General features: G+C 45.5%; 1 protein-coding gene across 1 annotated transcript in view; it reads left to right on the forward strand.

The window, feature by feature from the left end:
* The first annotated feature begins 13,122 nt into the window (after positions 1–13,122).
* The window catches only part of EPHA1 (EPH receptor A1), a 172,880-nt gene continuing 169,544 nt past the window's right edge, over positions 13,123–16,458 (forward strand). The window contains exon 1 of the mRNA XM_015428123.1: positions 13,123–13,359. Coding sequence (XP_015283609.1) covers positions 13,266–13,359 — 94 coding nt within the window. The 5' untranslated portion in view covers positions 13,123–13,265. The remainder of the gene's footprint in view (positions 13,360–16,458) is intronic.

Below are 16,458 nucleotides of genomic sequence, written 5' to 3' on the forward strand. Positions count from 1 at the left end.
CAGGCCTCACCGCCACAGCCACCGCCACCACTAGGGAAGGAAGAAGGGAGAAAGCTTGGTGGGCCGGGTGCTGGGGAGGAAAAGGGAGAAGGCTTGGAGGGGCGTGGGCCTCGCCATGGGTGCCGGGGACGGGGGGGCAGGGGAGAAGGCTCACCTGCAGCTGCTTCCTTTCCCCCCCACGAGTATCGCGGGTCCCCCTTCTTGTTACTGTTCTAAACTGGATGTTATTCACTGTTAGCCCAATTTTGAGTAAAGCAATACAGGAATGGGGGGTTCCTACAGCGAATTTCTTTCCGTCTCTGAAGTGCTATGGTCATTTCAGACAGTGCCACTTCCCCCCCCTCCTCCCCTTTTTTGCTCTGCAACCTTCCTCTGACTTTTTTTAAGCGTTCTAAGGTGAGTAGCGCTATAGCACTCACCTTAGAGTGCTTTTTCAAAGCTAGAGGAAGATCGTGTGGCACAAAAGGGCGGAGGGAAAGCATCATTGTAAGAAGCGCTACGGACATGTTAAACAGCACACCACAGCAATTCAAAAGCGCAACAAAGGGGTTGAAAATGGAAAAAAGCAGTTTCCCTCAGAAGTGGCTCAACCGCGCTGTGCTTAACCTAACACAAATGGATTTGTATGAACAGGCAAATAAATTCCACTAGCAGCCGGTTACTAAAGCAGGTCTGTCTGAAATGACAGAAAAAATCCATTAGCAACCAGTTACTAAAACAGAATACAAAGGAAGTTTGAAAAGGGCCTTAGTAATATTTGTTGCTTTCTTTGTGGTGCCTTCGAGATGCGTGTACAAGGACATAAATATGGAACCGTATCTCCTGTGTTTACTTTTATTCAGAACCGGAAATCGATGAAAGCTTGATCGTCCAGGTCCACAACAAGGGCTGGGAAGACGTCACAGTTTCCGTCAGTGCCAGGCCCTTCTTCAAGGTCTTTGAGGGCAACATAGTTTTTTTCTGGTTCCAATGGCTTTGGTCCAGCTTCAGCACAACGGTGGTTTGTCCTGGACAGAAGAAGGCCGTCAGTACAGTGACCACATGGAATGGAATCACCCACAAAGTGGGAGGCTATGGATGGAGGCTGTATAACATCAGTGTGACAAGGTCTGATGGAAGCATTGCTAAATGTGCAACACCACTAGACTGTACTTGGGTTGTTAAAGATAAAGGGATTTTCCAAGAAGAGGATCCTGAAAACCGCTGCAAATTTGAAAACCCTAACCCTAACCCTTCTTTTCCTAATGCATGCACAGGGGAGAATTAGGTTCTTTCCCCACTCTGCTAGATGAGGCCTTCCGCATCACAGGAAAGTTTACACAGGCTTAGCATGAAGGAGCCCAGTAAAAGCCATCATGTGTCCTGTTTTGTATCATTTTTATTCTTGCAAACTGTTATAACGCCTTCTTCTTCATTACTGTTTTTGCACCAAAAGTCATAAACAGTGAGCCATCACACACTAAAAAGAAGAAGAAGAGCTGGTTTTTATACCCCGCTTTTCTCTCTCTAAGGAGTCTCAAAGTGGCTTACAATTGCCTTCCCCTCCTCTCCCCACAACAGGCACTTTGTGAGGTAGGTGAGGCTGAGAGAGTTCTGAGAGAAGTGTGACTGGCCCAAGGTCACCCAACAGGCTTCACGTGGAGGAGCGGGGAATCAAACCTGGTTCTCCAGATCAGAGCTGGTCACTTTTACCCACTACACCACACTGGGAAGTCTAAGATTTGCTAGCTGAATTACAACATAATTTTACTACAGCTGCAAAAAAAAAATTAGCCACACGCAAAGTTATTTGATTGTCTCTTAGTAACCAGGCATACTTAGCTTCTAAAGAACTAGAGTCCTGCTTAAGCAAAGGAAAAAACGATTCAGCTCCCAAATCTGAAAATTCAGGACAATCCAAAAGAATATGATCTATATAAAGTCAATTCAGTTAATACCACATCCACGGAGTATATTAGAATATGGAATGCCATTAAATCTTCCTAACTGCACCACTGAATGTGATGTGTCCAAACGCACAAACATAAATGCCCTTCTGTATTTTGGAAAAGATCATTCAGATAGTTCGGCGTTTTTGTTGAGGGGGAAAATATCAACTGAAAATGATGAACATACTCTGCATGCTCTAACCAGCATACTCTGATAATGAAGATCCTTCAAATATCTTTTAATTGATTGACTCCATTCACAACTACTCACAGTTTCTATCTAATGCCCAGATGTAAGAATTTAAATCCCAAGTATTTGTCCCAGTCACTTGTATGATGATCCAGCATAACTAATCCAAGAAGACCGGATTATAAATTCAGTTTCAATATCCTGATATTCAGAGTAAATGCTCTCCACCAAGCCTTTGCTTCAGAAGACATCTCCCCAATCTCAGCTCTCAAAGCTATTCCTGGCACGTATCTCAGTGTTCTCAGGATATTGTGTAAAAATCTTAGTACATCTATATCTAAACCCTTACAATATATAATAACTGCCCGGGAAAAAAGTGTTTACCAAAACCTCCTTGGGGGAAACCTTCTCGGGGGAAAATAAAGAAGCCAACAAGAGGGATAAAATCAAAGAAAGGTATAAAGAAGCTTAAAGGTTCCAAACAATTAAATTTCAATGTAAGGGAACATGAGACAGGAAATTTGGAAAGTAATTTACAGGAGTACAAAAACCGGCGACATTTAGAAGAAAATGGAAGAAACCAAGATAAAAAGGAAATGGAACACAGTATCATTGTAATGATTGTTGTAATTTTTACAAGTTGTAATTTTTTTTCCTTTTCTTTTCTTACTTATTGATGTTTAAAATTCCAAAAGATGGTTGCAATGTAAGGACAGAGTGTGAATTCAAAATATGCTTTTTGGCTTTATTATAAGTTAAGGGAAAGGGAAATTTGTTGCTGATACCAGAAACACTATTATGATTTATACTGTCTAAGATTAGTGTGTCAGTCACTCTGTTATATATAAATTAATTTGGTTAGGGAAGGTATGTCGGGGAATAGATTGATGGAGGTAATATAAGGATAGAGGGGGAACCTAAAACTTGTTTTTGTTGCTTTATCACAAGTTAATTAAATAGGAAAATTAGTGTTGGTGTTATAAATAATATAATGATTTAAATTGTTTAAGATTAGTGTGTATGTTAGGGTTAGGGCTATTTTGCTAGGCAAATTAATACAAATTAATTTTGTCATGGTATTTATGTTTGGGATTAATGTGGTAGTAATCATGAATTAATTATGAATTAATTTTGCAGGTGAATGAAATTAGTGGGGATGTATTGCAGAGTGGTTTTAGGTAGGTTTTTGTAAGAATATAATTTTATGTGATAACATTAGGTGCATTATGGCCCCTGCCACACGGCAGGGGGAAAGCCTCTAAAAGCGCGGCTTTTAAAAGCCACGCCAAAGTTGACACGCCGCAGCGGGATCCCACGGATCCCCTGGCCGTGGCGCCTTTTCTCCCCAGCACGATCAGACGCCGGGGAGAAAACACAGTCTTGACGGGGAGCCTGCCGAACTGCGCATGTTGGAGCATGTGCAGTTTGGCTAGGAGCCGGTGATGCGCTGGCGCAAGGACGCGTCGGCAATCAGACGCCCGGCTTGCGGTGCACCTTCGCGATGAACCACCTTGGTAGGTGGTTCCAAGTTGATCCGGAGTTTCGCGGGGAAGGGCCGGTTCGGGGACGGAAGCACTACGCTTCCCAGATGTTGTGGTGTGATCGCGCCGGTTTGCTCCGCCCCCGATCTGTCTCGCTCCCGGCCCAAATCCCCTAGTGTGAACGGGACCTATGATGATTTAAAGTGATTAAGATTAGCATGTTGGTCACCTTATTATATAAGTTATGATATTTATGTTAGAGACTAGAGTGGTAGTTAATAAGAATTATTAAAGTAAAATGTAGGATTTGGTAGGTGATTGTCCATGCTGAATATATCATGTCTTTTCAAAATTAGAAAGAACGATTATAATTGATTTAAATAGTAAATATGGTGGGGATGATTTAATAGATAATTTATTTTTGTTATGTGGAGCTTTAGCAGAAAGTAGATATGTCACTTAATAATTATCTTGATTAGAACAACCCTGGGTGATGCAATGTAAATTTTGTGTATGAGATTAGAGAGAATCTATAATTCATTTAGGTATCAGCAAATTGTTTGATCAATGTGATGTGTTGAGAAATTAGGTATGGGGTGGATCTATGTTTGTTGTTGTCTTATATGTATGTATGTTACTAAGCATAAAAACCTAATAAATATATTAAAAAAAACAATATATAATAACTGCCCAGAAACTTTTGCATTAAATGTTTTAACTTCTGCAGGGACATATTTATTGGGTGCAGTAAAGAAGAAGCTGGAGACCAACTGGTGATGAAGGTGCATAAAGTTTACTTAGAGATAATGGTGAATATATACACAGAGATCTACAGACTGTCTTATAGCATACCTTAGTTGGAGAGAACTAAGTCCCCCACCCAGCTTATCAAGCTGATACTTTATATACTAAGCCCAGCCAATCACTAACAGGATACATTAATTACCTACTCTAACAATGCTAGAAGAGTATCACCTGGTAGTTTAACACCTGGCTGTAATTGCCTTAACCACTTAGCATGACAGCTAAGACTTACATATAGATCAAACTGATCTAGATCCAGTAACTGCTTGCTACCTCAACCCAATCTCAATAATATTTTCCCCCAGAAGAAGAATAAAATCTCAGAATAGCCTTCCTGGTACTCATGGCACTTCTTATACAGAGTTTAAATGCACCTTCTAAGAAAGATTCACTTGAAATATAACCCCCAAGTACTTAAATTGTTCTACTTGCTCCATAGGTTAACCTGCTACTGCCCACTTATATTTCCTTGTCTGTTGTTTTTTGTTTACTAAAATGAAGGACTTTTGACTTAGAAACATTAATAGTTAGGCCCTCTTTAGAGCAATACACTAAAGAGGAGGCTATGAGTTTATGTAGTTCAACCATGGATCTTGAGAGAAGAGCCACATCATCCACATACAAAAGACACAGCGATTTAACATGAGCTAGATAAGGCAGACGGAATTAATCTCTGAAAATATAAGAATTTAGATAGTTTACATACAACTTAAGTAACAGAGGAGTGAGGCTACATCTTTGCTTCACTTCTTTGTTCAATATAACAGTTCTAGTCAGTTCACCAGATGAACCACATCTTACTTGATCATATAATTGTTGAATCACAAATAGGAGACATAAAAACAGGAAAAGATTTGGACCTCATCAAGTTATACCTCACGTTCCTTACCAATTCAATAACAGGTGATAAAATTTTTGCTTTGTTGGCACTTCACCCCATCTAAACTCTCATATATTAATCCACACAGGTCATCTTCATGCTGGAAACTATGTGGGGCAAAAGGCTCTTTTTACCATTGTTGGTGGTCATGTAGTAAGGTTAATAGATTTTGGAGTGAAATCATATAACAAATTCATTTGATAACAGGACTTTATATCCCTAAGGACCCAACCCTAATTATTTTGGACTTAAGTTATGGCCAAGAATCAGGATTCCTCGAAATACCAGATTTCCACCCTTTTGGCAGCAGCAAAACATTTGCTTCCTTCAAACTGGAAATCACAGAATCTCCCCCCTCAATGCTTCAGTGATACCAAAAGGTATGGGGATATTTTTTACTGGGCAAGACCTCAGACTGGATAGTGCAGCAAGATAGATCGGTTACTTCAAATAGTATTATGGTAAAATGGTCATTATGGGTAAATGTTTTTGCTGACCCAAAAGGAACTTTACAGAAAGCACCTTTAATGGGTTCACACACCTTGTATCTTAATCATTAAGTAGCTGAAGGATCTTTAAAACTGGCTTTATTTGTAATTATTTGAATGATAAGCTCAAAACTAGCAGATAACTTGTAATGGCCATCCTTGATTCACCACAAACTTAATGATCATTTTGTAATTCTTTTCATTCAAGCTTTACCAAGGCCCCGGTCACATGAAAGGTTTTGGGCCGGGAGAGGGACGGGTCGGGGGCGCAGCAAATGGGCGCGATCCCACCGCAACATCTGGGAAACATTGCGCACCCGTCCCCGATCCGGCCCTTCCGGCTGAAAAACCGCTGTTAAAAAAACCCACCTCCCAAGCAAAACTTACCAGAGACACCACAGCAAGCGCGGCCGTTGGATCGCCCAAGCGTGCTTCTTCCAGAGCAATTGAGGCTCCCAGCCGAATTGCGCATGCACATGCATGCGCAGCCGGCGGCCTCCCGCTCCCCTCCGTGGCTTTCTCCCCAGCATCTGATCGTGCCGGGGAGTAATTGCGCGGCGGCTCACGGGACCTGTGTGATCCTGCCACTGCGTGTCTATTTTGGTGTGGCTTTCAAAAGCCGCACTTTGCCCGCACTCCCCCCCCATGTGGCAGGGACTCAAGTACTGCATTGTATTTTATTTCAGACTTCAATAAACAGTTTTTTAAAAGAAGTAAAATAGGAGACACTATGTCCATAGATGATTTCTTCAGCTTATCCCATAATTTCTGCCTAGGCACTGAGTCAAAGGCAACTCTAAGGTCCATAAAGGCCACAGCAAACAGGCCATCCTGTGAGCTAGTATATTTATCTACAATAAATTGAAGAGTGTGGTAATGGCAACTGTACTAACACCTCTATGAAATCCAGCTTGCTCTCATCCCAAAATGACTTTGTCCTCTACTCATGATAATAATTTCTTACAAAGCAAGGAAGCCTACAACTTGCCCACAACTGACAATTATAGCATCAGCATTTAAGACAAAGGTTATTAATTCCCCTGACTGCTTTCTCCTCACACAATTCCTGTCTATTTTCAAAGAGATTAAACTCTAAGAAGGCACCTGCAGAGCTGCAAAAGACAGCCGGGTGATTGTGGGATAACTCAATATCTCTGATGACTGTCTGGGGTGAGGGTATGTGTGTACATGTGTAGAACGTGGGATAAACACATAAGAGTATTTCTGCAATCCCTGACCTGGATAGCCCAGGCAAGCCCAATCTCATCAGATCTCAGAAGCTAAGCAGGGTCAATTCTGGCAAGCCGTTGAACGGGAGACCTTGGAATACCAGAGTTGGGAGGCAGGGGCAAGCTTATTCAGCCCATTCTCTGAATATCCTCCATGCTCCCGGTAGGGGTCAGTCACCAGAGGTCACCATGACTTCCAGGTGTGATTGTGTGCATGTGTGCACACATACACATGCACATAAAAATACAAAAATACCCCCCCAAAAAAGAGAGAGAGCATTTCTGCTGATTGGTCTAGTCCTGCATCCTGTTTCCAACGTTAGCAATGGGCAGTCATGATGTTTCAGGGGAGTTCACAAGCAGGGCTCAATGGTAACACCTTTCCCCTGCTGAGTGACAATTGGATGCAGTTTGGTGTCGTGGTTAAGTGCGCAGACTCTAATCTGGGAGAACCGGGTTTGATTCCCCACTCCTCCACTTGCACCTGGCTGGATGACCTTGGGCACGCCGTAGTTCTGATAAGAGCTGTCCTTGAAAAAGAGCAGATTCTGTCAGAGCTCTCTCAGCCCCACCTACCTCACAGGGTGTCTGTTGTGGGGAGGAGAAGGGAAAGGAGTTTGTAAGACACTCTGAGACTCCTTTGGGTAGTGAAGGGCAGGGTATAAATCCAATCTCTTCTCTTCTTCTCTTCTTGTTCCCCTGAAACCGAAAGTCCCATTTGACTTCCGTGGTTAACAGTTAGCGATAGACTTGTCCTCATGCAAAACAACAGCTGAAGCTATATCAGGAGGCTTCCCGCTGGCAACCTGCATTACCCACTGCTACTCTGAGCAGCAGCAAGAGAGAGTAAAAAACATGGTGTTCAGGTTTTGCCTGAAGTAACATCAGGTAGGCCTGGGAATCAACAACATCACTTCCGGGTTTGCCCAGAAGTGATGTCATGGAACATGTGACATCTCTCCCCCCCCCCCATCTCCACACCCCTAAGCTGCCTGGCAACTCTAGCCTGTAAGCCACGAAAATGGAATAGGTTATTTTAAGAAATACACTCTGTGATCAGCAGCTCTGATGCATCAATACATACTTAAAAAGGAAGAAGAGGAAGAGATTGGATATATACTCTGCCCTTCGCTTAGAGTCTCAGAGCAGCGTACAAACTCCTTCCCTTCCTCTCGCCACAACAGACATCCTGTGAGGTAGGTGGGGCTGAGAGAGCTCTTTCGAGAACTATTCTTGAGAGAACTTGTGACTGACCCAAGGTCACCCAGCTGGCTCCATGTGGAGGAGTGGGGAATCAAACCTGGTTCTCCAGATTAGAGTCTGCCACTCTTAACCACTACATCAAACTGGGTCTCTTAGCATTTATATAGTGCTGGCTGTGTTCAAAGGGCTTCACACACTATTGTGTTGAAATCCTTACTACAGCTCTTCAGTTGAGAGGTGGGCGAGCGGCTCAATAGCAGGGTATCGGCTTTGCATGCCAAAGATCCCAGGTTCAGTCTCCTGCATCTGCAGTTTAAAAGGATCAGGTAGTAGGTGATGGGAAAGACCTCTTCCTAAGACCCCGGAGAGCTGCTGCCAGTCTGAGTAGGCAATACTGACCTTTATGGACCAAGGGTATGATTCAGGATAAAGGAGCCTCATTATAGTTATCCCCAAATTGCTGAGATTGGAATCCAAGTGCCAGGACAGCCACCATGCTACGCCACGTAAACATAGAGGAATTTCAGACAGGCGATATCTCCCGGTAGGGAACCGGTTCTCAAACGGGTTCTGGTCTGTCATTTCAGACAGAACCCGTTTGAGAATCGGTTCCCTACCGGAATGTATTTGCCATTTCATACACAAAAGCTTCTGTCCCGTTTAGGAACCAGAACTGAAGCGTTTTACCTGTCAACTGCTTCCGAGTAGTCTTCAGTTCCCTCTCCCGATTCTGTTACGCTTTTTTCCCCGCCATTTTTCGCCCGCGAGGGCTTTTTGGTGTTTTTGAACGTTCGATTGATAGCGTTATATCGCTATAACACTATATCGGAACTTCAAACTCCAATGGGATCGCTATTGCGATCGTTTGGAGTTCCGGTATAGCGTTATATCGCTATAATGCTATAAATCAAACTTTTTAAAAAATTGATCACCCGCGCGGGAAGAAAACGGCGGGAAAACAAAGCGGTGCAAGTCTGAAATGCCAAACCGCTTCTGATCTGGCTCATTTCTGGTAGGGGCAAGCCATGTGTGAAATGGCAGCCCTGTACCGGTTCACTTCAAAACGGATGATTACCGGCTTGAAACCGGATGAAACTGGGTAATGTGAAATTCCCCATACTCTTTACTTTCACACATGGTGAATAATGCACTTTCAATCCACGCCCAGTGTGCTTCGCAGCTGGATTTTACTGTGCGAAATGGAAAAATCCACTTATAAGCAATTACTAAAGTCCACTGAAGGTGAGTTGAAAGTGCATTATTCAGTGTGTGTGAAAGTGTGCACAGTGTATCGCATTGTCGGCCACCTGGATCACATGGCCATGTGCTACATCCGCATCAATGCCGTATAAGGAGACACAGCACCGGAAGGGAGAATCCAATGACCCCAGTCGGCAGTGTGATGGAAGACGGTTTTTGCCGGTTCCCCTTCCCACTGGAAACCCCTGCTTCCTGCCCAGAACCATTTCTGGAGACCCCCTGAACCCTGGGGAGATGCCTTTGAGGAAGGAGGCAGGGGAAGTTCCTCAGCACACAGATTTGCGGGACTCTTACTCTGAAATTGGAAATGCTATAAGAACAGGGCCTCCCTCTTCCTTTCCCATGTAATTACGGAGTCTAGACTTGCCAGTTATGGCTTGGGAAATTCCTGGAGATTTGGGGTTGGAGCAGTTCAGAGGGTAGGGTTTGGGAGGTGAAGGCGCTCAGCAGGGAATAATGACACAGAGTCTGCCTTCTGAACCTGCCATTTTCTCCAGGAGGGCTGATCTCTGCTGTCTGGAGACAGTTGTAATTCTGGGAGATCTCCAGGCCCCACCTGGAATTTAGACAAACGTAAAACGTAAAAATGTAAACTGCAGTGGCTCAAGTGGTTAAGATGCTGAACTGCAGGCTGTGGAAGGTCGGTAGTTCAGCAGTTCGAGACCCGGGTGCCGCATGACGGAGTGAGCTCCCGTCTCTAGTTCCAGCTCTTGCCTACCTAGCAGTTCGAAAGCAAGAAATTGCAAGTAGATAAATAGGTACCACTTTGGTGGGAAGGGAACAGCGTTCCGTGCGCCTTGGTGTTTAGTCATGCCGGCCACATGACCACGGAAACGTCTTCGGACAGCGTTGGTCTTCGGCTTTGAAACGGAAATGAGCACCGCAACCCTAGAGTCGGACTCGACTGGCTTTCGAGCAAGGGAACCCTTACCTTTACCTTTAAAGAAACACCATGCTAGAACAAAACACACTCTACTACTATGCCCTTGAGTCTTCATATATTGATTTAAATACAATAGAGACCCTAGTGTATCTTATACATATTCATATCATACAAAAACCTAAAGAACATTATATAGCTACTGATCGAAAAGTCCACAGCTACGGAGACCTATTCCAATGCTGTAGACTATCTAGCTCCTGATAAGAGACTGATGAAGGTTGCAAGAGTCGTAAATGATGAGAGATGCAGCAGACTGTTATGTTCTCCACAAAAAGTGATTCAGCAAGCATCAAAGCAAGCAACACGCCTCCCAGGCAAAACCGTCGTGTTTCGACAGATTCTTCTTCAGGCAGACATGTTTTTTCCTGGAACTGATCTACAAATACAATATAACACAATCTACTTTACTTAGGATAAGGAGCTGCGGTGGCTCAGGTGGTTAAGACGCTGAACTGCAGGCTGTGGAAGGTCCGTAGTTCAGCAGTTCGAGACCCGAGTTGCCACATGACGGAGTGAGCTCCCGTCTCTAGATCCAGGTCCTGCCAACCTAGCAGTTTGAAAGCAAGAAATTGCAAGTAGATAAATAGGTACCACTTCGGTGGGAAGGGAACAGCATTCCGTGCGCCTTGGTGTTTAGTCATGCCGGCCACATGACCACGGAAACGTCTTCGGACAGCGCTGGCTCTTCGGCTTGGAAACGGAGATGAGCACTGCAACCCTAGAGTCGGACTCGACTGGCTTTCGAGCAAGGGAACCTTTACCTTTACCTTACTTTACTTAGGAACCAGAGAGAAAAGAGAGAGCTAGCCTTCTGTATTCACCCAAAGCTCACAATGCGACAGTGCGCAAGTAGGTCGTAGATCATTAAAATCATGTTTTTGATCCAAATAGTAGCTCACGATAGGCGCATCTTGATTTTTAAGTCTCACGTGGTTTGCCGTTGCCTGCCTCTGCGTGACACCCCTGGTATTCCTTGGAGGCCGCCCTTCCAAATACTAGCCAAGGCCGGCCCTGCTTAGCTTCAGAGATCTGATGAGATCGGGCTGGCCTGGCTTATCCAGGTCAGAGGTAAAGTGACACAATGGGTACAGCAATGGATGATCACAAGGAAAAACAGAATTGCTGCAAACGTGCATACAATTTGAAAATAGTTGGCAATAATATAGAACAACAATATAATTTATGCTTCTAAGATGTTTAATTCTTGTTCTCAGCAAAAAGCGCCATCAAGATGACGTCGAGATGAGCAGAAACGCAGACATTACGAACTTCTCGAGTTCTAGCGTTTGTTTCGATACAGTTCTTTATCAAACAAATTCTCAGTTCTTTAATGCTCTTCATACAAGTACTTCACAAGAAGGAATTCCTAAATCCAGAAACTTTTCCAAACAGCTTAGCAATGTTCCTTTTTAACTTCCAAGTCTTCTGAGCAGAAATTCTACTTTGTGAGCTACTGGCATTAAAGCTGTGAGCGAGCGATATGGCTCCTGCATAAATTAGTCTGCTTGGGGGCCATCCTTCCTGAGCTAAGAGAAAAATCTGTGAGCTGGAGGCTAAAAAACTGTGAGCTAGCTCACACTAACTCGGCTTAGAGGGAACACTGCAGCTTAGGGCTAACAGTTTTTAACTTCCATCGGACGATCTGTCTAGGTCAGGACAGACAGCCCCCAGAAGACTGCTGACGGCAGAGGCTTGTGGCAAAACCACAGCCCCAGTCCCTGCAATGGACTCACATAGCTTAGGGTTGCCAATTCTGGGTTGGGGACAGTGTTCCCTCTAAGCTGAGTTAGTGTGAGCTAGCTCACAGTTTTTAAGCCTCCGGCTCACACATTTTTGTCTTAGCTCGGGAAGGATGGCTCCAGAGCAAACTCATTTATGCAGCAGCCAAATTGCTCGCTCACAACTTTAATGCCAGGAGCTCACAAAGTAGGATTTTTGCTCACAAGACTCCACAGCTTAGAGGGAACATTGGTTGGGGATTTTGGGAGTGGAACCTGGCGAGGATGGAGCTGGGCTTGGGGTGGGGAGACAGATCGCAATGCCTTAGAGTCAACCCTCCAAATAGGGTTGCCAACTCCGGGTTCGGAAATACCTGGAGATTTTGGGAGTGGATCCTGAGGAGGGCAGGGTTTAGAGAGAGGAGGGACTTCAGTGGGGTAGAATGCCACAGACTCCGCCTTCCAAATCTGCCATTTTCTGCATGTGAACACTGATCTCTGTCTCTTGGAGATCAGTTGCAATACTGGGAGATCTCCAGCCATCGCTTGGAGTCTGGCAACCCCGCCTCCAAAGCAGCCATTACCTCCAGGGGAAATTATATCTGTTGTCTGGAGATCAACTGTAATTCCTGGAGATATCCAGGCGCCACCTGGAGGTTGGCGGCCCTACCTTAGCCGTCACGACCTAAGGAAGCGGACCAAGAAACCTTCCGGACAAGCTTAGGAAAATGTCCACAGTCGTCCACAAGGTGTCACCCGGGAGCCATAAACGCAGCCTTGCCAGAAGCCAAGGGAGACGGAGAGAGGGAGAGAGGATCCCACGGAAAGGTGGCTGGCTACCTTTAAGGTGAGTTTATTTGTCTGCCGGATGGGAAGTCTTGGGCCGGCCCCTTTAAAGCTAGTAAAACCAGGGGAGGTGATTGGGAGAGAGAGAGAGAGAGAGCTGGTTTTACCACTCCTCTGTCTTGGTCTTTCATCATAAGTCGGGGCCAGGCAGGCAGGTTTTGCAATGCCCGAGTCCCAGGCAGGAGGCTCTGGGGAGAGCCGCGTGTGAAGGGCGCCCAGATGCCCAGGGCCGTGGCCGGGGAGCCGAGAGGGCTGTAGAGTGGCGCGCTTGCGAGGATTGCCTCTGCTGGGGAATATGGAGTGGAGATTTCCCGGCTGCCCCGCAGGTCTCTCCCTGGGGCTCTTTCTCCTTTGGGCTTCCCTGCCTCGTGGGATACCTGGCAAAGAAGGTAAGGGCACCTTGCGCCAGGAGGGACCGAGGGCAGGCTCCCACCCACGGGGGGACATTGCGTGCGCGGGCTTAAGTCTGGGCGAACTCTTTGGCGGGCAGCAAGTAAGGAAGTTTTGCACTTCGAAAGGGAAGGGAAAGCGGGTGCCGGCGTGTGGTGCGTTCCTATCCCGCCCTGCTTCCACGGCGCTCGGAGCGGCATCCGTGCTTCCCCGCGCCTCCATTTTTTGTCCCCACAACAACCCCGCGAGGTCGGCCAGTCCGAGAGAGGCCTTAGCCCAGTGATCAGCCAGCCGGCTTCCTGGAGTAGAGCCGTTGCTGAGTGTTTTATGTAAGAGAGGTGGCAGCTAAGAGGAGCAGAGAGAGAAGGCCGGGGTGTGCTTGGGTCTGGAGAAGGGGACTGGACTGAGACTTGCTTTTGCAAGGCGTTGGTTGCAGCTCGCCATTGAGTGCCCGTGCTGGGGCAAACCCAGTTGTGCGGCTGCGGGGATGGCTGTACAAGGGAAGGAAGTGATGGTGTGTGTGTGTGAGAATGTGGAATATAGAGCTTCATTCATAAACCTCCATCTTTGCCCTGTGTTATCTACCCAGCTGGGTGGTATCACGAAAGGGCACTGATATCTCCAGCCAATGCAAAGACATGTGTTTTTTCTCCCCTCTTAAAGCGGTCTTTCAATGTGGGAGTTAAAATATTTTTGAGAAGCTGTTGTTTTATTTTTAAAGTCAAAATTAATAGGTAGTGCTGAACTTTCAGGATAAGCAAGTGGTGGAAAGGCGCTTAGGACGTACCTCCGTTGCTAGAATTTCAGGCGGGTAGCTGTGGTGTCCGCAGCAGCAAAGTAGGACGTAACAGGAGTCCGGTGACATCTTAAAGAATAGAGTTTCAGTCTTCAAGGTGCCGCCGGACTCCGGGTTTGATTCTTATACAGTACATTGGATCAAATTATTCCATAAGTAGCAGAACATCAGGGCGGAAGAAACCGGAGCACTAACTAGTAATTTTTGCACCTGAAACTAGACCTCCGAATCCTATGCCCAGTCCTCCAGCCCGGAACCACTCCATTAAAAAAAAAAACCACCCTGCAAGATTTTATATAATTTTAAAGATAAGTGTACAGCAGTAACTACTTCTGAACTCCCCCATTTAGGGCCTGATTGGTAAAATCTGGGGAGCTTAGGAAGCTGTAAGGATATAGGTGAATACCACAGGGCTCGTAATACAGGTAGACTGCTCCTGCTCAGAAAGGGATGTGCCAAGAAACTCATTTCCTGTTGCTGTTCTGAACTGCATCTCTCTGCCTCGTGTGTGTGTGTACACACATGAACCCACAAACAGTATTCTGTGACTTCTTGAACTGTCCTGTGTTTCAGTGCAATCTTGGGGACACGTTCCTGGGAGAAAGCCCTGCTGAGTAGAACTGAGTAGGATTCTGAGCAGACCCGCTTATTGTTGCTCTCTTAGTCTACTGGCACTGAGCCAGTGAGACGCTCCAGTGGTTCTGCTCTGCCTGGCTGGCTGCCCTCAATAAGCCTCGGAACAAGCTGGTTATCTGGCTTTTCATCTGGCACCTTCGAAACATAGGTAATTATTCCTAACTGCAAAAGAAAAGCGTCGCCTCATTTACAGAGCTCTCCTATGCAGAGTAAGTACAGTCTCAGCCAAGCTCAATCTGTGGGTTTAGACTGGAGCGACTCTGCGTAGGACTGTGCTGTGAATATTGTTGTGGGTAGAAAAGGTACCATCGAGTCGCACAGCCAACCGGGTGACTCCATAAGGTTTTCAAGGCAAGAGATGAAGGAGGTGATTTGCCATGGCCTGTTTCCGTGTAGCATCCCAGGACTTCTTTGGTGGTTTCCCATCCAAGTACTATCCAGGGCCAACGCTGCTTTGCTTCCATCAGGCCCATAGCTACAGTGGGGCTTTTGGGAGCGCCCCCCTTTCTTAAAGCTACAGCCCCAAAATAATTTCTCCTGAAAATGCTTTTTTCCCAATAATTTTAAAACATTTTTTTAATCATGGGCTCCTCTAAGCAGAGGGGGGTGCTGTAGTTGACTAACTCTCACACTGGACAAGGGGGTTGGAGTAGGTGGCCTCTAGGATCCCTTCTAACTCTGTGTCAAGAAACTGGTCTCCTTTAAGAGAGTTTTTCTGCATAAATGTTAGCTTTCTTGAGTACAGACGTCATCACCCTCACCTGCCAGCTTTTTATCAGAATTTAATACGTTGTCAAAGGCTTTCGCAGCTGGAGTTCATTCGTTGTCATAGATGGCCATAATCTTGGCATTGTAGGACCTGACGTTTCACCAGCAGCTGTGACTGGCATCCTCAGAGGTATAACACAGAAAGATGGAGTACTCTCTGTGACAACATGAGAAGAAAAATGGTAGGCAGGTAATTTATATCTATATCTATAGGGCTGAGTCATTATCTTGTAGGAGTTCCCCAGGCTGTGACATGCTAATGGAAGAGCTTTCCTGAGGAGGTTCTTTTGCATATAGCTTGGCTGTTGACATTCTAATCGTATCTGTAGTTCTATTGTGAGATGTAGAGCATTTTGTGTTTTTCAGGACAGGAAACCATGCCCTATTTATTTTTAAACTCTCTTCTTCCCTGTTGAAATTGTGTTTATATTTATGAATTTCAGTGGCTTCCCTGTGCAATCTGATCTGGTTATTGGATGTATTGTCCATTCTTGGAATAAGATACTGTTTGAGTTAGGCTATGTTCAGCACAACCAAAAAAGCCACAAAATCAGGGCTGCAGGCCTGGCTTCTGTGATCTGATGAGATCAGGCTACCTTGGGCCATCCAGGTCAGGGCAATGTTGTTTTTGGCAGCTGTCAATACTTCTTTTTCACCCCTATCCAGAATGAATGTGCTGCATCTAGACACTGGTGGATAATGTGCTATTGTTATGCTGTAGCAATTATCCACAAATGGATTATGTTGTCCACAGAGGAAAATCCAGTTGCGAACGACTGCTATGCAGCAACAATGACCGAATATCCAACGATGGTCCCATTCACACGGGCCGTAAAATGCCGGGGGGGGGGGGGCGTGGCAGTTTGGCCCGGAGCAAAATAACGCGCGGCCGCCCGAC

The sequence above is a fragment of the Gekko japonicus genome, unplaced genomic scaffold (assembly GCF_001447785.1).
Source record: "Gekko japonicus isolate JY-2015 unplaced genomic scaffold, Gekko_japonicus_V1.1 scaffold1321, whole genome shotgun sequence".
Classification (NCBI taxonomy): Eukaryota; Metazoa; Chordata; class Lepidosauria; order Squamata; family Gekkonidae; genus Gekko; species Gekko japonicus.